The sequence below is a fragment of the Microtus pennsylvanicus genome, chromosome 10, assembly GCF_037038515.1.
Source record: "Microtus pennsylvanicus isolate mMicPen1 chromosome 10, mMicPen1.hap1, whole genome shotgun sequence".
In the NCBI taxonomy this organism is placed as follows: Eukaryota; Metazoa; Chordata; class Mammalia; order Rodentia; family Cricetidae; genus Microtus; species Microtus pennsylvanicus.
In genome coordinates this window covers 109,055,807-109,077,805 of record NC_134588.1, presented here as the reverse complement: position 1 = coordinate 109,077,805, position 21,999 = coordinate 109,055,807, and the positions used below count along the sequence as shown (strand labels likewise).

General features: G+C 47.6%; 1 protein-coding gene across 7 annotated transcripts in view; it reads left to right on the top strand.

Moving 5' to 3' along the window:
* The window catches only part of Rps6kc1 (ribosomal protein S6 kinase C1), a 155,879-nt gene that overhangs the window by 34,439 nt on the left and 99,441 nt on the right, over positions 1-21,999 (top strand). For 5 of the 7 annotated variants that reach the window (XM_075989456.1, XM_075989458.1, XM_075989459.1 and 2 more), the window contains exons 4-6: positions 4,737-4,852; positions 6,363-6,456; positions 14,419-14,778. In XM_075989456.1, coding sequence (XP_075845571.1) covers positions 4,737-4,852; positions 6,363-6,456; positions 14,419-14,778 — 570 coding nt within the window. The remainder of the gene's footprint in view (positions 1-4,736; positions 4,853-6,362; positions 6,457-14,418; positions 14,779-21,999) is intronic. The other 2 variants (XM_075989457.1, XM_075989461.1) reach the window with 1 other exon arrangement.

Genomic DNA, 21,999 nt, shown 5'->3' with positions numbered 1-21,999 from the left:
GTTTGTAATAGCCAGAGCTGGAAACAACCTAGATGCCCTTCAATGGAAGAATGGATGAAGAAAGTATGGAATATATACATATTAGAGTAGTACTCAGCAGTAAAAAACAAGAACTTCTTGAGTTTTGCATGCAAATGGATGGAAATAGAAAACACTATCCTGAGTGAGGTAAGCCAGATCCAAAAAGAAGAACATGGGATGTACTCACTCTTATTTGGTTTCTAGCCATATAAAAAGGACATGGAGCCTATAATTAGTGATCCTAGAGAAGCTAAATAAGAAGGTGAATCCAAAGACAAACATATAGGCATCCTCCTGAATATTAACCTTCATCAGGCGATGAAAGGAGACAGAGACCCACATTGGAGCACCGGACTGAAATCTCAAGGTCCAAATCAGGAGCAGAAGGAGAGAGAGCCCGAGCAAGGAACTCAGGACCGCGAGGGGTGCACCCACACACTGAGACAATGGGGATGTTCTATCGGGAACTCACCAAGGCCAGCTGGCCTGGACCTGAAAAAGCCTGGGATAAAACCGGACTCGCTGAACATAGTGGACAATGAGGACTACTGAGAACTCAAGAACAATGGCAATGGGTTTTTGATCCTACTGCACGTACTGGCTTTGTGGGACAGTTTGGATGCTCACCTTACTAGACCTGGATGGAGGTGGGTGGTCCTTGGACTTCCCACAGGGCTGGGAACCCTGATTGCTCTTTGGGCTGACGAGGGAGGGGGACTTGATTGGGGGAGGGGGAGGGAAATGGGAGGCGGTGGTGGGGAAGAGACAGAAATCTTTAATAAATAAATAAATTAAAAAAATATTCCAAGCTCTTTTGGAAACAAAGAAGTGAGCATGTACTTTCATTGACTCTGATGAGATGGCTCAATGTAATCAAATCTTTTTTTACATATGCTTTTATTTTTTGTGGTATTCTGAAAACATTTACTTCATCTCCTCTTATCCAGATCTAGTGGACTAGAAATACATTAGGTCAGCAGAAGTAAAGCAAAGGCGAACTTGGGGCAGATTTATCTGCTGTTTTAGCACTTTCCTCTGGCTCGATGGGGGTGAGCTGGTCATTAGCATTAGAGACACCCCTCGTCTTTTAAAAAATTATTTTATATGTATGAGTGTGAGATGTGAGTCTGTGTACATCACATGTGTGTCTGGTGTCCTGGAGGGCAGAAGAAGGGACTGCAGTGGCCTGGAATTGTAGTTATGGACGGTGGCAAGTGGTTGGGAATCAAACCTGGGTCCTCTGCAAGAGCAACAAGTGTTCCTAACCAGGGAGCTGTCTCTCTAACCACGCCTCCCATCCTTAAATGTATTTGAAAGATGAGATCTTTAAGGCATCATTTGCTTACTAATAAGTCCTATGTTGACTTTTCAGCATGTGCTTCATGTATTTGAAGATGGTGTGCAGTGGTTGTGTGGTTAAAACATAAAAAAACCCAGCACTATTTCTGCTTCTATTCCAAAACCATAGATGCTTGCAGTAATATTATTCACTCTTAACTGTGTTTGTGTGTCTGTGTTCATGTGTATGCATGCATGTATGTGTGTGAAGGCTGAAGTCCATGTCAGATCTCTCTCTCTCTCTCTCTCTCTCTCTCTCTCTCTCTCTCTCTCTCTATATATATATATATATATATATATATATTTTTTTTTTTTTTTCTATCTATCTATATTTGTTTGTTTTTTTGAGACAGGGTTTCTCTATGTAATAGCCCTAGCTGTCCTGGAACTAGCTCTGTAGACCAGGTTGGTCTTGAACTTACAGAGATCTTCCTGCTTCTGCCTCTCGAGTGCTGGGATTAAGGGTATGTACCATCACCACCCAGCTGATGTCTTTTTCAATCACAGTCCACCTTACTTTTGGAAATGGGTTTCTCACTGAACCTGGAGCTTGCTGCTTCATCTAGACTGGCTGTCCAGCAGGCATGCAGGGGGCCCTGCGCCCTTACCCAGAATGGGATTCGAACCTCATGCTGCTGTGCTCGGCTTTGCTGTGGTCAATGGGGATTAGAACCAAGTCCTCATGCTTGCACAGTGTCCTAGTTAACCTGACACAAGTTAGAGCCATCTGGGAAGTGGGAACCTTCATTGAGAAAATGCCTGTGGTTGATTATGGTGGGCCCAGCCTCTGGAGAGTGGTGCCACCCCTGGGTAGATGGTCCTGAGCTGTATGAGAAAGCAGGCTGAGCAAAGTGTGAGGAACAAGCCAGAAAGCATCCTCCATGGTCCCTTCATCCGCTCCTGCCTCCAGGCTCCTGCCTCCAGGCTCCTGCCTTGACTTGTTTTGAGGAAGGACTGTGATGTGGAATTGTAAGCCAAATAAACCTTCCCTCCTCCAGTTACTTGGTCATGGCACTGATCACAGCAATATGAGTCTAGTTAAGACACACGGCAAACGCTTTACCCACTCAGCCATTCTCTGCCGAATCAGTATTCTTTAAGAGAGACATTTTGGCTTGTAATTGCAAGTGTAGGTCCATACTTACTTAGAAGGAATCATGGATATTTCACCTGTTTGACTATGGAATTTTTCTCAATATTGAATACTTTATTATTTTTTTTTATTGAAAGAAAAAAAAATTCCCGCCTCCTCCCAGCCTCCCATTTCCCTCCCCCTCCTCCCACTCTTCTCCTCCTCCCCTCACTCCTCTCCCCCTCCCTCTCCAGTCCGAAGAGCAGTCAGGGTTCCCTGCCCTGTGGAAAGTCCAAGGTCCTCCCCCCTCCATCCATTATTTATTATTTTATCTTGGATGTTTGTACTTATTGGGATGTCTGACGTTTTATTTTTGACGTTTTATTTATACAATGGATGGGGAGTGTTCTTGTCTTTGGGAAGTTGGTTTATTTGTTGCATATGAACCAAGCACAAGTGACAGATTTCGTGCCGTGGGTCATCCTCGGTACGATTACATGTGGCACAGTTCCGTACAAGGTAGAAAAGGCCAGGTTTTTTGTTTTTGTTTGTTTTTAAAACACGTTTGGAAGTCTGGTTGCAGTCTGGGATGGAAGTGCCACAGTGCCCAGAAGTTATGCCTTCCACATCACCGTCTTTCTTGACAGCAGGAAGGGCCCTGGGCGAGAAGCAGGGAGAGGGTGTTTGCAGCTGCCATTCATGGATTTCAGGCAAGCAATCGTGCATCTTATGTTGCTGTTCTGTTGGTCAGACCCAAGTCCAGGCCGACAGGGAACAATGCAGTCTTGGCTGACACATGTCAGGGGAAGTCAGGGACATTTTGAAAAGGGAGAGAGTGAGAGGCTGGACATAGTGGCCTTTAGTCTCAGCATTCTGGAGGTAGAGGCAGGCAGATCTTGTTTAGGGCAGAGCCAGCCTGGTCTTTGTAATGAGTTCTAGGCCAGTAAGAGCCTAGGAAACTTTTTATTTGGATAGTGACTGTTGACTGGTTCTGTAGTATTCCAGAATTCCAGATGGTAGGACCCTGCAGCTGACTGCCACTGGCCTTACTAGGTCTAAGGCTCTGGAGGGCAGGGAAAGGACATTCTTGAAGGTTCTATAGCATTGTTGAATCTACAGTCTGTGAGTTATGGCTTGGTCTGTCTGTCTTTCAATGTACCCTGTTAGGGTCTTCTATAAGAATGTTCCACCTTAAGACAGATTTTACAGAGGGTTTTTCTGTCTTTGCTAATGAGCAACAGCTCACACAGATTTGCTAGCATCTTTGTGTGCTAGTCACTGAAACTTTGTGAAGATTTGACCCCATGATGATCTGTGTAGTGTTGTTGCAGGCTTGCTGTGGCCACGGGAAATTTAACGGTCTGTGAGTCACTTTTTCCACAGGACACCTTAAAGCGGGGAGTGCAGGAGCTTGTATTTGAGCCACGCCTAGCTCCTCCTCCACCCAGTACAATAACTTTTAAAAATTACATAGATAGTTTGCACAGGCAGGAGACTCGAGTGAGGGGATTTTAGTGCCCTGGGACCTAGGAGCGCCTTTTGTCTCAGGATTTTGTTAGTGTTTTGCAAAACCACTTAGAATGTTTCAGGCTGCGAGGACACTGCCCTTTTGAGCTGGTTAGTTTTAAAGCATTGCAAGGCAGCCTGTGCAGGGCACGCGACATGTCAACAGGTGATCGTGTGGGAAAGCCGTGCAGAGCTATCACACTGGAAAGTCTCCTATGCGCGTCCACATTGTACGTGTTGTTAGAGCTTGTGTTTGAGCCACTGTGCCTTCCTTGTGGAGTGGAGCACACCTGTTCTCGGCACCTGTTTTCTCACGAGCAGGCCTTCATGAGCGTCACCAGCAGCACATACAGAATTTAGCATAAAAGCTTTCTGCTTCAAGCTGAGGTTTTTGACCCCACTGCTAATATAGATGTTCTCATAATTTCCTCTCTTCAGCCTCCTGTGTAAACAAAAAAGAGTCGAAGGGAAAATTGTATGAGTGATTGCAGCATTAAATGACTAGAGGAAGCCATTTGAATTCTTTAAAATCCTCTCTCAACTTTAGTTTCAGATTGCCATGTTCTTACATCGTGAGTTTCTTATGTGGGCAGGACCCGGGTTTGGATACAGCCTACTTATCAGTTGACAGTGCGGCTCCTTCATCAAAAACATTGTAAGCCGTGAGTGGCTCTGATGATTGCGTGCTGAGCTCTGCAGATGTGCAGCCTGGCCTGTGGTAGCTTCGCTCCCTGGGCCCAAGCGGTCACAAAACCAAGCCATCGTTCTGTCCTAAGTGTTGACTCTCATTGACTTGTAGGGCGATTTGACAAGACTGTTATTGAGGAGAGACGCCAGTGTGCCGAAGACTTGCTCCAGTTCTCCGCCAACATTCCTGCCTTGTACAACAGTAAGCAGCTCGAGGACTTCTTCAAGGTTCGTAGTTTTTCTGGGAAGTGTGTGCTGTGACACGCTTTTGCCTTTGGTGTGTGGAGATTCAGGGGGAAAGCTCCCTCGCTCTGAAGTTCTGTTCTTTACTGGGAAGCAGAGGTTCCAGCGCAGCCTCTGTTGTCTTCGGCTGGGCTTCCTCCATCACCCTGTGACCCAGAGAGCATCCCTAGTCTTCTGTCTGGTGGGAGGAGAGAAGATCTGCATTCCCCTGTCATTTGATGGATCGATTGGAGTGTTGGCACAAAAGACGGCAAGCCGGACGTTAAAGCACCAAAGGAGTTAGTATTTCAGTGATGCGATTGTTTAAGGATTATCTGCCTCCTTGTCTGTGATTAGATGTTCAGTCCATAAAGTCCCATCATGGCGTCCCTGCTGTACCAGTGTGGTGACTGCCATCTGAGTGTGAACAGAGAAGCAATAGCTCCATGGCCTGAATTTGTAAACTTAGGTACATGATTAAAGAAGTGATCGCGTGGAGATTCAGTTTTAGTTAATTCTGAAACAGGCTTCCACACCGTAACCCAGTAGCTCCTGTGATCCTCCTGTGCTGGGTTTGGTGGCAGGAATGCCACGCCTTGTTCAGCAGTCAGGAGCTCTCACTGTTCCTGCAGAGGACCTGGGTTTGGCTCTTAGCACTCACATGAGGTATGCACAGCTGCCTGTAACTCCAGTTCCAGGGGATCTTACACCTACTGGCTCTGTAGGCGCCGTACACCTGGGCGCACATACATGCATTCAGGCACACAAATCTACCCATAAAATAAAATAAAGTAAGTCTCTTTATTAAAGATAACCTTAATTTCTTTATGGTGTGCACGGATTGCTTTCCATACAAGTATCTTCTCAGATATCTGAGGTGCTGTGCATTTGTGATTTGATAAAATCCAGTGACTTTCTGATGAGCCCCACACTGGTTAGATGATCAGGCCCTAAGAACACTGTGAGTTGACCAGCTGCTGGGTTTTGTGGGTTTTTTTTCTCTCTCTCTCTCATTTTTTTTTGTATTGGTACATTTTCTTAAAATCGGGGGCAGATTTTAAACAATGTGCTCTCACAATATAGTTGGGTATGGAAGTACATATCTTTGATTCCAGCATTCAAGAAGCACAGGCAGGCTTCTGAATTCTAGGCCAACCTGGCCTACATAGTGGGTTTCAGGCCAGCAAGGGCTAGACAGTGAGACCCTGTCTAAAAATAGTTACATTAAGCATGGTAGTATTATTAAAAAATATGAATTAAAAAAGGAACAGATTATCTTTAGAGGAGCTTAGGTTTGCAGAGAGCCTGTGGAAGTCATTTGCCCTTGTGTCCTTAGCTCCCCCCGAGTGTGGCTGGGCCGCATCTTTACAGGGGAGCAAGACCGGTGTGCTCTCCTGACGCTCTGCGAAGGGTAAACCCATGGGTAGCTACCACAGCCTTGTGAGTGCTTCTTTGTTCATTGCCCATCTTTCTGTGCTCTGGTTGACAAGGATGCATGACTGCTCTGCCCTTCCAGGGTGGGGTGATTAATGACGGCTCTGCACTAATTGGTCCTGTTGACGAGCACCCAGACTCCCTGCCTGACACCTTTCCTGAGTGTGGTGCGGAAGGTAAGACACTTTACTCTTGTGTTGACTTAGAGGCTTCGGTTGCAGAGGATGTGGGTCACATTGCATTGGAACAACAGCTGTCTCTGAGAGGTGGAGGGCCTTCCTTTAGCCGACATCCACACAGCAGTGCTGGGCTGGCTTGGTGATGTCTCACACTTGCCCGGCAGCTTTGCTCTGATGACATAACGAGGGAGTCAGACCTCAGTAAGACATTCCATGCACAGACAGTGGGCCTTGCTGTGTGAGTGCCTGCCGGAGCCTACCCAGCTGTACCTGACTCTTAGCCTATTGCAAGGCCAACTTTAAATGAGGCTTGTCACCCGGGAAGAATTAAGCCCCAAAGGCGATGGGTGCTTCCCTTCTTTAGCTTTAGCTTTGACTTGAGAGTCACAGGGGTGAGGGGAGTATAGAGTGGGTGGTGTTCATAGTAATTCTTCATTGCCTGTGGGGGTCCAGGGGAGGCAGAAAGGCTACCCAGAGCCCATTTCACATGGACATTGTCCTGGGTGGGAGTGGTTTGGAGACCTGTCTGATTTTGGTGATGGACCAGGACAGAAGCAGAGGAGTCTTGTGTTTGGAAACGATTTTTTGGGGGTGGTGTTTAAATGTTGAAGGGTGTGGAAGGTGCGCAGATGGTGGCATCCTCTCCCTCCAGAGGAGTCGAAGCCTGGCTGATGATTTCTGCTGAAAGATGCCCGCAGAGCCCTCCATCAGCCTGCTTCTCCCAGCTACACCCCTAACTTTCAAAAGTGACACCACCGACAGGGAACTAATTCGGACACATGAGCCCGTGGGGACATTTCACACTTAAAATCCAACACTTGCCAAGATAGGAATCCAGACTGAGGAGGGCCAGTCTTGTTCATCAGGTCCCACGAGAACTACATTTATGTCCTCTGAAGGTGATGTCCTCATGGTATCTCCTACTGGGTCCTAGCTCTGTTGGTTGCACTTGGTCACAGATCCACCAAGGAGCGAGGATACAAGCCTCTGAGAGGGAGCGCTTGTTCACGTCCCAGACAGATATGCTAAGTGATTATTATGATAGTTGTTGTTTGCCTTTTAAATGCATGATTGATGAGTTCTAGTTTAGTTCAAAAGGGCATGGAAACACAAATATATGGACTTTCTTTTCGTTTTATGATTACTGCAGTACAGTGGACGAAAGAGTCCTCTTTCAGATTGCGTAAAACGGAACTGGATGGCAGCGGCCCGAGTGTAAAACAAGAACATCAAATGAGTTGGTTTCATACAAAATGTACATTTTTCTTAATTTTTAAAAAAGATTGTTTCTTATTTTATGTGTGTAAGTGTTTTAAGTGCATATGTGTCTGTGCACCCACGTGTGTGTTTGATGTCTTCGGAAATCAGAGGAGGGTGTCAGGTCCCCTGGAGCTGGAGTCCTGGACAGTTGTGAGCTAGGACCTGAGCCGTAAGAGCATGTGCTCTCACCACTTTCCTGCCTACGTGACACTAGCTCTTCTCTCTCCCCTGCGCAGAGCAGTTAGACCCCATCCCTGATGATAAGAGGAGGGCTCACTGTTGACGAACACCTCTTTTCTATTTGAAACTTGTGTGCTTTATTAGAATTACTGAGACGGTGGTGGGCACGGGAGCCCAGCCTCTTGGAGGGAGCGCTTCTCTCCTCTGCTGGCCTGCTTGAGGGATGCAGGTGGCTTTGCTGCTAACCAGCTACATTTTGGATAGTGTTTTTTTTTGTTTTTGTTTTTTAACATTAGAGGATTACTGGGAAGGTGCATAGTTTTTTTTAAGTTGGATTTAAAAAGTCTCTTTTATAAGGCTGGCTAAGGCCTCTGTGGTGGGTTGCTTGCTGAGTGTGAGGATCTGAGTTCAGGCGCTGCTGGACGCGTGTGCAGTCCCCCCACTCCTACAGAGAGGTGGGAGGTGGAGCCAGGAGATGTGGGACAGCTAGCCTGGGGTGTGCTGTGTCATCTGTGTCCATGCTCACACACACAAACATGCATGATACACATACATGAAAATACCCTTTGTTTTTTAACTTTTTGTGTTTATTTCTATTTAGTGAATTTAATGTCTGTGCTTCAAGGCAGTCACTTTAAATATGAATATCCTTAAGTTGGCCAGTTAACTGATAACAAAAGTCTGTTAGGATTGACCTAAAGTCTGTCCAACTAAAAGCAGTTTGCACTGAAATAGATTTTTTTATTCTACAAATGTCCACAAGGTGGCACCATGGGAATTCAAATCTTAGGGCTGGGCTTCCTCTCCTCCATCCTGTGTTCTAGAGGAGTGAGAACCCTCAGCTTGAAGGAGTTACGCTTTTGTTCTCAAGTGTTGTTCACTCACCCTCGCTCATTTCCCACGGCTAATTAAATTTGCTTCAGCGGGAAATCTTAAAACAAATAGGGACTTTTCCTTAAAATAAGCACAGTCGAGTGAGGGCTGGTGGTGCACACCTGTGGTCCCAGCACTTCAGAGATGGAGGCAGGAGAGTCAGGAATTGAGTCAGACTCACCTACACAGTGAGTTTAAGGTTGTTAGCAGAGTTCCTTTCTCAAGAAACCAAACCAACCAAAACCCAACAAATAAACAAAGGTAAACACACAGGTGAGTGAGAGTGTCACTGTGTGCATGTCGCTTGAAGACTAGAGCGCCCTCCAGGGCTGTTGAGGGGAACACTGGGTATATGGAACTTCGTGGCAGGGTGGGTCACGTGGGTTGTGGATTAGAAGGGACAACAGATGTTATACAAATGTTTTCCTTTTCAGTTAGACATCAGAAGGGCAGCAGTCAGGCCGTATCTGCCAGGCGTTTCTAGTTCCCAGGACGCTGGCCTGCTGTGAAGGGATGAGCACATTCGTCCGTCCGCAGTGGAGCAAGCTCAGGGCGTGTCTGGGGAGGTGGCGCCACTGAGTCCAGTTCCCGGTTGGCGCTAGGGGATTTCACGCCCTATTCTGGCCTTGGAGGGAGCTGATGGATGTGACGTAAATGTACACTCACACACATGCGTGTGTAGGATGACTGAGTTGGAACCTGGAATCCACAGAAGGATGGGTGGTGGAACAACAGGCCCTTGAGCCAAAAGGGAGCTGGGCAGAGCTTAGCCGTGTTTCTGCTGGGCTGTACTGGGGTCAGCACCGGCTTTTGAGGCCTGTTCTATTCCCAAGATATCCACAGCAGTGTCTTTGGGAAGGTAAAGCGCAGGCTTGCTATTGACCTTGGGACTGTCAGCGACTTGCTGCTCCTTGGTTCTAGCTGTTGAGTGCCAGAATCGTGACTAGCACAAGGCTCTGGATTTAGGGATTTTCTCATAGGCATATTTAGAAGGGCCAGTTTCTTTTCTTTCTTTTAAAAAATGTATTCATCAACAATTTCATATATGCATATAATATACCCTACACCGTCTCACACACTTGCCCACTCTTTCTGGACCCCTTTTTCTCCCTAACTAATCTCCCTCCTGCTTTTCCCTATTTAATTTGAGTGACCCCCTGAGTTTAGTTAGGGTTGCTGATGAGTGTGGGTGTTGGCTGTTAACTGGAGCATGGGTGTCTTTCTATGGCTGCTGAAGAAAATGGCTGCTCTCCCTGCGGCCATTAGCTGCCATCAGCTCCCCAGCTAGGGGTGGGGCCTCACGAGGCTCTCCTCTAAGAAGGGCTTGCTTCTCAGGGAATAAGATCTGGTACTGTCAGGTTCCTGTGTCCTCTGCCTCCTGGTAATCTAGATTCTGGGCTGGGTGCTTTTTTCATGCATGTAGCAGGAGTGATTGCTGCTGGGACAAGTAGAGACTTCCTTTGGTTGACTGTGGCAATGTTTGAACCACAGAGTTGAGTAGAGGTGATGAGCTAATAGTAACGAGGCCACGTGTTTTATAGATAGTCACCCACGAGAGGCCACCTGTTGTCAAAGGAGGCCGCTCTCTTTGTGCAGATGGTCTTCAAATGCAGGGTTCTGATGGCTCGTAGTATAAAGCTCCTGTGTGTGGCAGCTCAACCTTTCCCCCAGGCCCGTCTTTTAGAGATGGTGTCCTAGGCAGATTTCGCTACACTGCCTGACTCTGAGCAGTTCAAAGCCCAGAGGTGAGGGCAGGCAGGTGGACTGGGATGCTAAGCACACCCCTTGTGTCTGTAGCTGCTTTTTTAACAAGTCACCCGGGGCCCTCTAATAGCACCGAGACTGGAATCTCTGTGATCCACACCCGGAGGCAGGAGACTTTCATGGAACCTTTGACTTCCCCTTGTATCACTTCCAAAAGAGGAGTAGGGGCCCGTGGAAGGGTGCTCCTCTGGGGATGTCCTGAGGGTCCCTGTGAGGGCGGGTTGGCTTTAGGCTGGTTTAACTCTGGCAGCTCTTCTGTGTGTTGTGTCAAGTACCCGCGCTGCCTGCCCCACCCACTGCTCCTCCTCCTCAGCAAGACTCACAGCCTGTAATGTGCTCGTCACTCCCTGTGGCACACTTATTCACTCCCTTTCTGGGCTGTAGTCTCCATTTCATGTGATGCTCAGATGCAGTTTTATCTAAAACAGACTGAATTGTAGGGCCATATTGAGTTGCTGAGCAAGACTATTTCAGCAGATGTACTCAGGTAAATAAAGTAGGTATTGACTTTTACATGTCATGTCTATATATCTGTATGTGTGCACATGTGTGCACTTGTGTTTTATACAGCATATCTGTGCCTTTATGTGTACACATATACAGATGTGTATTTACATGTCATGTCTGTACATCTATATGTGTGCACATATGCATGTGTATTTACATCTCTGTCCTATACAGCTGCACATCATGTGCATATATACATGTGTGTATTTACGCAGTCTGTCTTCCTGTAAATCTATATGTATGCACATGTATGCATTATTTGGATTATATTTGCTGGAGAATAAAGTTGTAAAAAGCAGGAGGAAGTGAAACTATGTTCTTAGATTTTTGTTGTCAAAAGCCAAGAAACTGAGCATACGTAATCACCTGCTTACCTTCTGGTCCTGTTGGGAAAGGGAAGTCAGGTGCAGCATGAAACAGCCGTGAGGTGGAGGAAGTGGAGGTTCCATGAGGAGGCTGTGATGGATGATGGGGCGCTGCTCAAGTCGAGAGGCGCTGGAGAACACACAGGAACTCCCAGTCCTTCTCTCCTTCATTGTCTGGATACATAGACTCTTCCTCAGTTGAATTTCTAGTAGTTTCAATACAGTAGTTAGACAATGACAACATTTAAGGAAATAAGTTTGCGTTAATACACATGAAGTATTTTTAAATTACTCATAAAATTAATATAATTTTAAGAATAGTGGGTGAATAATTTTGGGTGCTGTAGGAAGATTTTGACTATGAAATGCTGTTCAAGAACTGACCTGATGTTACGGTCCAGTGACATCCATTTGAAGCTGTGGGTTTAATGAAATCTGTTCCTTTTTGGGAACAAGTACTTAATAGGGACCCTAAGAATTTGAAAGAAAAAAATAAGAACAAATGAAAGCAATGCTATATTGACACGGCACCAGGGCCGTGTGTAAGGCTGATCTGAACGTGGAGCTCAGCCTCTCCTCACCTGTTCTTCCTTTTACTTTGTTTGGTAGAAAGTGAGCCATTGAGGCCATCATAGGCGATGAACTGGCCCCCAGCTGTTTTCCTTTGGCCTGTGAACTAAGAATTTTTTTAAATGTTATTAAATGATTGAAAAATCAGAAAGAATATATTAGTTTTTGATGTGACATTCCACGCAATTGAAGTTTAGTGTCCACAACCTAAGCCTTCTGTCTACGCTCCTCTGTCCAGGGTGGCCAGCGTAGAGTCACGACTACAGCAGATCGTGGAGCTGCAGGACTTGAGGCTCTTCCTAGACAGGTGTTTGCAGTCTGATCCACCTGCAGCTCTCGCTCTTAGCACTGCCTCCAGTGGCGACAGCTTCCTTTTAAAATGCCGTTTTATGAATTTGGACATCTCATGGTCAGTGGTAGTGCTGATCTGAAGATGTAGTTCAGTGGTCAGAGGCCTGTGATACAGGTTTGGTCCCCAGAATCATCAAGAAGCCAAACCAAACCAAGCCCTGCCAAATCAAAGCCAGCAGACAGCAGTGCAGCTCTCTGGCTATGCCGAAACTGCTTCAGGCCATGTGTTCATGAGCCTTGTCTCAGAATCTGCAGCTCGATGTCCATGTGTTCATGAGCCTTGTCTCAGAATCTGCAGCTCGATGTCCATGTGTTCATGAGCCTTGTCTCAGAATCTGCAGCTCGATGTCCGTGTGTTCATGAGCCTTGCCTCAGAATCTGCAGCTCGATGTCCATGTGTTCATGAGCCTTGTCTCAGAATCTGCAGCTCGATGTCCATGTGTTCATGAGCCTTGTCTCAGAATCTGCAGCTCGATGTCCATGTGTTCATGAGCCTTGTCTCAGAATCTGCAGCTCGATGTCCATGTGTTCATGAGCCTTGTCTCAGAATCTGCAGCTCGATGTCCATGTGTTCATGAGCCTTGTCTCAGAATCTGCAGCTCGATGTCCATGTGTTCATGAGCCTTGTCTCAGAATCAGCAGCTCGATGGGTGGTTGAGCCCTGTGTGTGTTCCTGAGGTCTCTAAGGACCCGTAAAGCTAAAACCTTGTTAATAATACAGTCACCTGAGACATTTTTACTGCACTGACCTTTGCACTGAATGTCACGCACAAAAGCAATGAGGATCAAACTGTTGGAGGTGGTGACAGAGGACTAAGACTCGCTGTCACACACACTCATGGTTAGGATGCTCTGGAGACAACCATGAGAGGTGTGTCCACTGTCACATCCCAGTCTAGCATGTTGGGAAGCACACACAGCACTCCGCTAAGTCACCAGGCCTGTGACGGGGAAGGCAGTCGTGAGCAGTGGAGCTGAGCTCGGGAGCCATTTTCCCTAAGCCGGTAGCGGATAAGCAGATGTCATTGCCCGTGTGCCTTTGGTACAGTTTTTTCTTGAAATGAGCTGACTTTTCAATGAGAGCAGCCCATAGTATTTGTTGCCGACGAAACAGAGTTTTCCTCCACGAGTTAGGACTTCTGTGTCACTTTGCCACTTTGAATCTGACCGTCTCCCAGAGTGATTTTTATACCCCAGTAACGAAATGAGAGGCTGATGTCTGGAAAGTCTGTGATACCCAGGGAACTGACATTTTTAAAATAATTGATTTGTTAGGCTATAAACAGTATAGATAATAGATTATTCAAGACAGACCAATGGATTTAAATGTAGTGAACCCTACAAATGTCACTGTTCAGATTTTATGTATTGCACATTGCAGCCATCCTGAAGGCAGCAGCACTGTAGTAGAGTTTAGTGTTATATAGGAAAATGGGTACAACGCAATGGCTCAGCAGTCAGAGTGTTTGCTGCCAAGCCTGGTGACCTAAGTCCGGTCCCTGGGTCTGATGTGGTGGAAGGAAAGACCTGACTCCACAGATGTGTCCTCCGTCCTCCACATAGGCCCCTCTACGTAATAACAAAAGGGAAAACAATAGACACTTTCCCTTTATCTCCCTCCTCCAGCCACAACCTTGTGATGACCGACAGGAGCCAAGGGTCAGGAAGCCCTCATATTCTCTTCTCAGACCCTGAGACTTTAAAAATAGGAAAGATTGCCACTTCACCCAATACGTACTTTTGTTTTGACAAATGTAGTTATTTTTCATAAGATACAACAATGTGTAATCATTTTAGTGTTTTGTTTTAAGAGATTTATTTTATCTTATGTGTATGGGTGTTTGCCTGCATGTATTAATGTGTACCACGTGTGTGCGTGGTGCCTTCAGAGGCCAGGAGAACATGGATGGCGCTGAGTTATGGTGTAGCATCAGATGACCCAAGCTGAGACAGTCTGCTAGAACCTGCCAGCCACCAGTAGGCCACACTGCCCCTGCTGAGCTGGTTATGGGAGGATGGGCAGTCTCTGTGATCTGTGCCCCTGTGGCTACTGCTAGTCTCATGTTGACTCCTGTGTTCCTCATTCCAGGCTTCTCCAGTGACAGTGACCTCCTGTCCCTTACTGTTGATGTGGACTCTCTTGCAGAGGTAGATGATGGAATGGCTTCCCGTCAGGGCTCTCCCAGTAAAGCTTTTGGTCTGAGTCTGTCTGCGGATTCTTCGGCAGCAGGAGCTGTTGCTTCTGACAGTGAACCGAGCAAAGCAGAAGACCGGGAAAGCCGCAGCCTCTTCCCTAGCAGCTTAAAGCCGAGGCTCGGCCGGAGAGATTATCTGGAGAAGGCAGGGGAGCTTATCAAGCTGGCCGTGAAGAAGGAGGAAGAAGACGACTATGAAGCTGCTTCTGACTTTTACAGGAAGGGCGTTGACCTGCTCCTGGAAGGTGTCCAAGGTACGGTTTGCCCATAGTCAGGTCCTGGGACAGCTTATGTGCAGAGGAAGTGAGAAATGTCTGTACTGTGCTCGAGCACCCTGTGTCTCTCGTGTTCAGGGATGGAAACGAGAAACCCCCATCAGTGACGTCACTGCAGGTGCTCGACACAGCAGTCTATGAAATGGATGATCGCAAAGAGCGGCACCCACGTGTGCTGTGAGTGGCAGTCATCCTCCTGCCTGGGCCGTAGTGTTCACAGAGCCGTCCTGGGGACTGTCCGTGAGTTCACTCTCAGTGCACCATGACAGTGGAGCAGGGGAGGCTTTTGGTTTGCCCCCCGCTCTGCCCTTTGTTAGCTGAGGTGACTCACCTTCACCTTGTTAGTGCAGTGACAGGAATGTATGGAGCTGAGCATAGTTTAGAGTCTCTAAGTAGAGCTTACTTGTTTTTGTTTAAAGAACCGCCCTTTATTTTTGTGCTTTTTTTCCATCCCAGACACAGAATGAAGTGCCCCGTAGTTAGTGAGGCTGACACGACTCTATTCAGTGTCTAGAAAGCCATTCCTGCTGCTGATCTGTGATTCTTCAGTGCACCTGGGTCGTGTTATCTAGAACCTTCTGCCCTCTTCTGGAGTGTGTGTATGTGTTTTCACACTGCTTCTTAGCAAGCATTTTGACTGAATTTCTTCTTAAAAACCTTATTTAGATTTTATTTTATGTGTATGAGTGCTTGCCTGTCTGTCTGTCAGTATGTACCACATGGGAGCTTGATGCCCTGGGAAAAGGACATCAGGTCCCCTGGAATGGAATTACAGACAGTTGTGAGCTGCCGTGTGGATGCTGGGAACTGAATCAGGACCTCTGGAAGAGCAGTCGGTGCTCTTAACCACTGAGCCATCTCTCCAGCTTGATTCTCTGCTTTAACCCTCATTTCTACCCTGCTGGTTACCTCATTCCTCAGTACCCTAACGTACGTCTGGAGATTGTTTTTTTTTTCTCCAGTTGTCCCTTATGACTCTGCACAGTGACGAAGATCGCTTTTTAGTTTTGTTTGTAGTTGTGTGGGGGGTCAGGCATGTGCATGTGAATGTATTTTGGCCACAGAAGCAAGTGATTCTCTGGAGCTGAAGTTACAGTTGTCTGTGAGCCGCCTTAACTCCTCTGGAAGAGCAACATGTGCTGTTCGCTGCTGCGCCAATCCCTCCAACCTCATCTGGAGACTTTTTACCGGGCCGTGGAGTATGTGTGTGTTTGCTAACTTCATTTTGACTGATTCTCCTCTTTCATAGGGGGTCATGAGCTACGTGTTGCCAGTTTCTAAGATGGGGTTGCTCTTCCTGTTCCCCTCAGCTGCCTGCTCTCCGGCAGGGCTTTGCCTGAGTTCATTCTTCTGCTGTTGTGCTAGCGGAGTCTTAGGAATGTAGAGACAGGCGCCTGTTTCCCCATGCCATCTTATCTTTACCTGGAGGTTCAGGCTGTACAGTTGGGCTCATGAAGCTACCAGACATCTGTGTGTGTGGAAACGAAAGGAGTGGACTCTGCTTCTTTTTGGCTGGCAGTGGCCGCTGTGCTGATGTTCTGGCCACGTTTGTCTGACTGTGACGGGTTTCGGTGGCCGACTACCTGTGGAATTTCAGCTCTTACAATTTGATTTTAGCTTTCAGTTTTGACATTTCAGATTGAGAAACCAACTCTGAAGTAATTTGTTTTCATTTTTTGATTAGAGGATGATTTTGGACCTAATTTTTTTTAAGGCTTTACATAGTCTCGTTGGAGTTTATGTGTGCAGTATTTTGTCTAAAGGGTCTGTTCTTTTCCCTAACTGCCATCTTGAATTGGGGTTCACAGAGGGATGAGTTGTACAATATCTATCTGCTCGGATATGTCTCCTTTTTTCAGATGTAATATACCGCTTGCTGGAGCATTGTGGGTATTTAATTAGCATAGGTGAGCCACAGCATTGTGACATCTTTCTGTCTAAAAGATATTTGTCTTAATAGGGACACTTCATAATGTTGCCACTTGATGGCACCAGAAAAATAAAAATCATTGCCTCACAACGTAGAAATGCAGATCAGCAAGCGACAAAGACACATTCAGTTGTTATTTGCTCAGCCAGTTAGAGTGGGGTTGTATATCAGACTCGCTGCGAAGTGCACTGAGCGTCTGTCTAAAGTCCAGTTAGCTGTCTAAGCCGTTTGTCTTTCTGTGCACGTGTGTCCGAAACCACAGTGTCCCGTCTGCTCCTGATAAGGTTTCATTGTTAACCCGCCATCCTGAAAGAGAGCAGTTGACCCACTGCCCTTAGCATCACAGAGTTTTCTCACTGTGGATGACTTTATTCAGACAAGCTGCAGGAACCTCAGCTACTGCCTTCTAGTTTTTTGTTTTCTCACTCAGCTTCCGTCTCTGGAATTCTGATTCTTTATAAGGAATATGTGCTTCAGACCATGCAGTTTTGCACGTGGCAATGTGTAAAGACGTCAGAGCAGCGAGCGCAGTCCCAGGACTCTGCAGAGGTGCAGTGCTCACCGCCACAGGGCCTTGTCCTTGGGGCTCTAGCTTGTACTTGGTTTGACATTCATGCTCAGGAAAGACCCCTCCTTGGGGAAGGTTTATTCTGGTGTGACAAACTGTTACTGGATGTTTCCAGAGTCAGTGAATCTACAAATAAAGAACCTACTGCCTAGCTCTTTCTAGGCAGTTGTTCTCATGACTGGTTTGGGTCTACATGCTTTGTGGTGGTTGTTTCTGGGCCTCTGGTAATCCAGGGGGTCTTCTATGAAGAAGCCTGCAGGTTTTGTCTGTGGTTCTCACAGGCTGGGAGCCTGCAGGTCGTCGTAGAGCTGTTGGAAATGCTTTTTATTTATTTATTTTTACCAACTAGCATCTTCACGCTGGAGACTAATACAAGCATTGTGGTGCAGACCTGCCCGTCAGCAGTAAGCACTTCCTGCTACGGGGGCCTTTGCCCTCTGTGACCCTGACTTTCCTGGAGATGGTTTGCAAAAGGAAGGAAGTACTGTTTTCTAGACTCAGGTTGCTATGGATTTAAAAGAGAAAGTCTGAAAGTCAAGGTTGCGGGAATGAGCTTGAACCTGTGTGGAGAATGGGTAGTCCATTCCAAACCATCCTTCCGTGTCCCCTGCGTCCTCAGAGTGACCTTGTTGGGAGAGTTAGGATAACACAGCATGGCAAACCATTGGCATTCATGGGTTGTTCAAGCAGCAGCGGCGGCGGCAGCCTGTCCTATGTTAAATACCTCTCACAGTATCAGTGTTTTTCTTATGCCATTTTTAATTTTCAGGAGAGCCAAAGCCAAATTCTAGCTAGTCATACTGGGTGTTGTCTAGGGACACTGAAATTTAGAGGATGCAGATAGTTAATGCAATGACCCTAAATCTTGGCTCTTACTTAGCAACAATAATTTGACATTTCAAAATCTGCCAGATGTCAAGCATTATTCCTATACTTTCCCATGGTCCCCTGGGAGCCACAGAGCTGGTCTTGCTGCCTTTAACTGATGTCTTGTGATTGCCAGACTGGCACGTTGACTCCTCCTGAGGTGACCTCAAGCTCTTACTTGAGGTGAGGAGGCCGAGGCCTAGTGGAGTCGTGCTGCATTGGTTGGGACAGTGATGTTGAGCCGGGGTTCAGTCTAGGCTTTTCCACATATAAACCTTGTTTCCTGGCTGTGATGTTGCATAGGACCGTGTGACAGTGGCATCCCTCAGCCCCTTGCCTCCCGGTCTATGAACATCATGATGTGGAGGCTCAAGTTCGGTGCATGCTGAACTTGACTGCACATCCCTTCCTTTTCCACCTCCTGTTCCTCGTTCCTTCAAGCTTCCAGGTAATCATCCCACAAGCAATGTTTACATGTGTGTGCCATGCATGGGCAGAGTGAATTACGTCATGATTGTGATGGCTCTTTCTGCTGCATGTGTCTGTGGTGTGTGGTGACACGGTGTATATCTCGTGATGAGTCACGTGTGTGTGGTGACACGGTGCACATCTCGTGATGAGTCACGTGTGTGTGGTGACACGGTGTACATCTCGTGCAGAGTCACGTGTGTGTGGTACATGGTGACATGGTGACCATCTCGTGATGAGTTTTCTGTCCAGCTACACCTGTTTTTCAGGGACTTGGTGGCAATGCCACAGTTGTTCCCTCTCTCCTTCTCCATATTCCCTTTCCTTTGATATCTCCAGTACACATTATGAAAATTTATCATGAAAAGATCTCCAGAGCTATTGTTGATATGTATTTTGTCTTTGGAAATTCTGTTGATGTCTGTCACCAGTGCGACTGGTTCTAATGTTACGACTTAGCTTAGAGACTCAAGTCACTTTCTGCAGTTTTCATTCTGGCAAAAGCTGTAATAGCAATGCCCAGCCTTTCCCACAGTGCACACCACCCCAGTTAGACTATGACTGTGCCCCATGCTGTACCATTTGTCTCTCCCCAATGCTGCCTCTCTTCCTAGAAGAAACCATGAACTCATATGTACTTTGGGCCACTGTTGAGTCACCAGGCAGGCTCTAAATGAAGCTATGTGTCAAGTGGCTGGTTCTAAGACATGCCTGGGCCTTGCTGATGGGGCTACACTGTCAGCCATGCTCAGGTGCTATATGAAGCAGCTGCGGTCATTGGTTCTTCCCTTTGATGAGAGTTGCTCACACATCTGGAAACCCGTGGGTTACCATGTTTGTTTTAAAGTGGACAGACAGACAGGACAGGCAGGACAGTGTGGGTCTGATGGAGGGAGGCAAGGCACTCTGTTGTCATTGGATCTTAGACATGGAGAATGCAATTTTAACCCGAGTTACTTGTCTTTCCCATTAGTGCTGTTAACATCATATAACGGATGCGTTTTCTAGTTCATTTTTCCTGCCGTTCACTTCAGAACATGTAAGAGGCTGGTGTGTTTTTGCCCATGCATGTGTCTTGTTTGGGAAGGGGTCTCTCGTTCACTGCTGCAGAAGCTAGGGTGGTTGGGCACCTGGTGACAGGGATGCTCTTGCTCCCACTGTTTTCCCGTGGTGTTTTGGGATTGCACATATACACTGTTGCCTCTGGCTGTATGTGCAATCAGTGCTCTTAACCACTGAACCATCTCTCCAGCCCCTTACAAACTTTCTTTTCCAGTATAATTTTGACTCTGGGTCACCTTGTAACCCCTTATAAGCATAGGTATTTTGTATTTCTATAACAGACAGTTTTGGTTTTGGTAGGAATTACTTAGGGTTCTGTAAGTGATTCTGGGCTGTCCTCTCTTGACAGTATAGGTCAGCTTCATTCTGGACTGGGAGGAATCCCACTGTCTCAGTTCCTCTGCTTTCTGCAGGCAGGGTTTTACTGTTTTTAGTGAGGAGGCTTTTATTTCTGCCTGGAGTTCCTGGAAACTTCTTGCTTTGGGATTTGCTTTGGGATGCTCTTCTTATGAATGGGATCACGTGTGTGTGTGTGTGTGTGTGTGTGTGTGTGTGTTCATTGTTGGTGAGTGCAGGTTCAGTTGGCTCTCTGTGTTGATCTGTCCAGCATCTTGTTGACTGGCTTGCTCCCTCGGTTGTTTTGCCGTGGACTGTTGGGCGTCAGCACACGCACACACACGTGACTGTGGACTGTTGGACATAAGCACACATACACGTGTGACTATGGACTGTTGGGCATCAGCACACGCACACGTGTGACTGTGGACTGTTGGGCGTCAGCACACACACATACACGTGTGACTATGGACTGTTGGGCGTCAGCACACGCACACGTGTGACTATGGACTGTTGGGCGTCAGCACACGCACACGTGTGACTATGGACTGTTGGGCATCAGCACACACATGTGTGACTGTGGACTGTTGGGCGTCAGCACACGCACATACACGTGTGACTATGGACTGTTGGGCATCAGCACACACATGTGTGACTATGGACTGTTGGGCATCAGCACACACACACGTGTGACTGTGGACTGTTGGGCGTCAGCACACACACATGTGTGACTGTGGACTGTTGGGCGTCAGCACACACACATGTGTGACTGTGGACTGTTGGGCGTCAGCACACACACACGTGTGACTATGGACTGTTGGGCGTCAGCACACGCACATGTGTGACTGTGGACTGTTGGGCGTCAGCACACGCACACACACGTGACTGTGGACTGTTGGGCGTCAGCACACACACACATACACGTGTGACTATGGACTGTTGGGCATCAGCACACACACACGTGTGACTATGGACTGTTGGGCGTCAGCACACGCACACGTGTGACTGTGGACTGTTGGGCGTCAGCACACGCACACGTGTGACTGTGGACTGTTGGGCGTCAGCACATACACGTGTGACTGTGGACTGTTGGGCGTCAGCACACGCACACGTGTGACTATGGACTGTTGGGCGTCAGCACATGCACGTGTGACTGTGGACTGTTGGGCGTCAGCACACGCACACGTGTGACTGTGGACTGTTGGGCGTCAGCACACGCACACGTGTGACTGTGGACTGTTGGGCGTCAGCACACGCACACGTGTGACTGTGGACTGTTGGGCGTCAGCACACGCACACGTGTGACTGTGGACTGTTGGGCGTCAGCACACGCACACGTGTGACTGTGGACTGTTGGGCGTCAGCACACGCACACGTGTGACTGTGACTGTTGGGCGTCAGCACACGCACACGTGTGACTGTGGACTGTTGGGCGTCAGCACACACATGTGTGACTGTGGACTGTTGGGCGTCAGCACACGCACACGTGTGACTGTTGGGTGTCAGCACACACACACGTGTGACTGTGGACTGTTGGGCGTCAGCACACACATGTGTGACTGTGGACTGTTGGGTGTCAGCACACGCACACGTGTGACTGTTGGGCGTCAGCACACGCACACGTGTGACTGTTGGGCGTCAGCACATACACGTGTGACTGTGGACTGTTGGGCATCAGCACACACACACGTGTGACTGTGGACTGTTGGGCGTCAGCACACGCACACGTGTGACTGTGGACTGTTGGGCGTCAGCACACGCACACGTGTGACTGTGGACTGTTGGGCGTCAGCACACACACACGTGTGACTGTGGACTGTTGGGCGTCAGCACACGCACACGTGTGACTGTGGACTGTTGGGCGTCAGCACACACACACATACACGTGTGACTGTGGACTGTTGGGCGTCAGCACATACACGTGTGACTATGGACTGTTGGGCGTCAGCACACGCACACGTGTGACTGT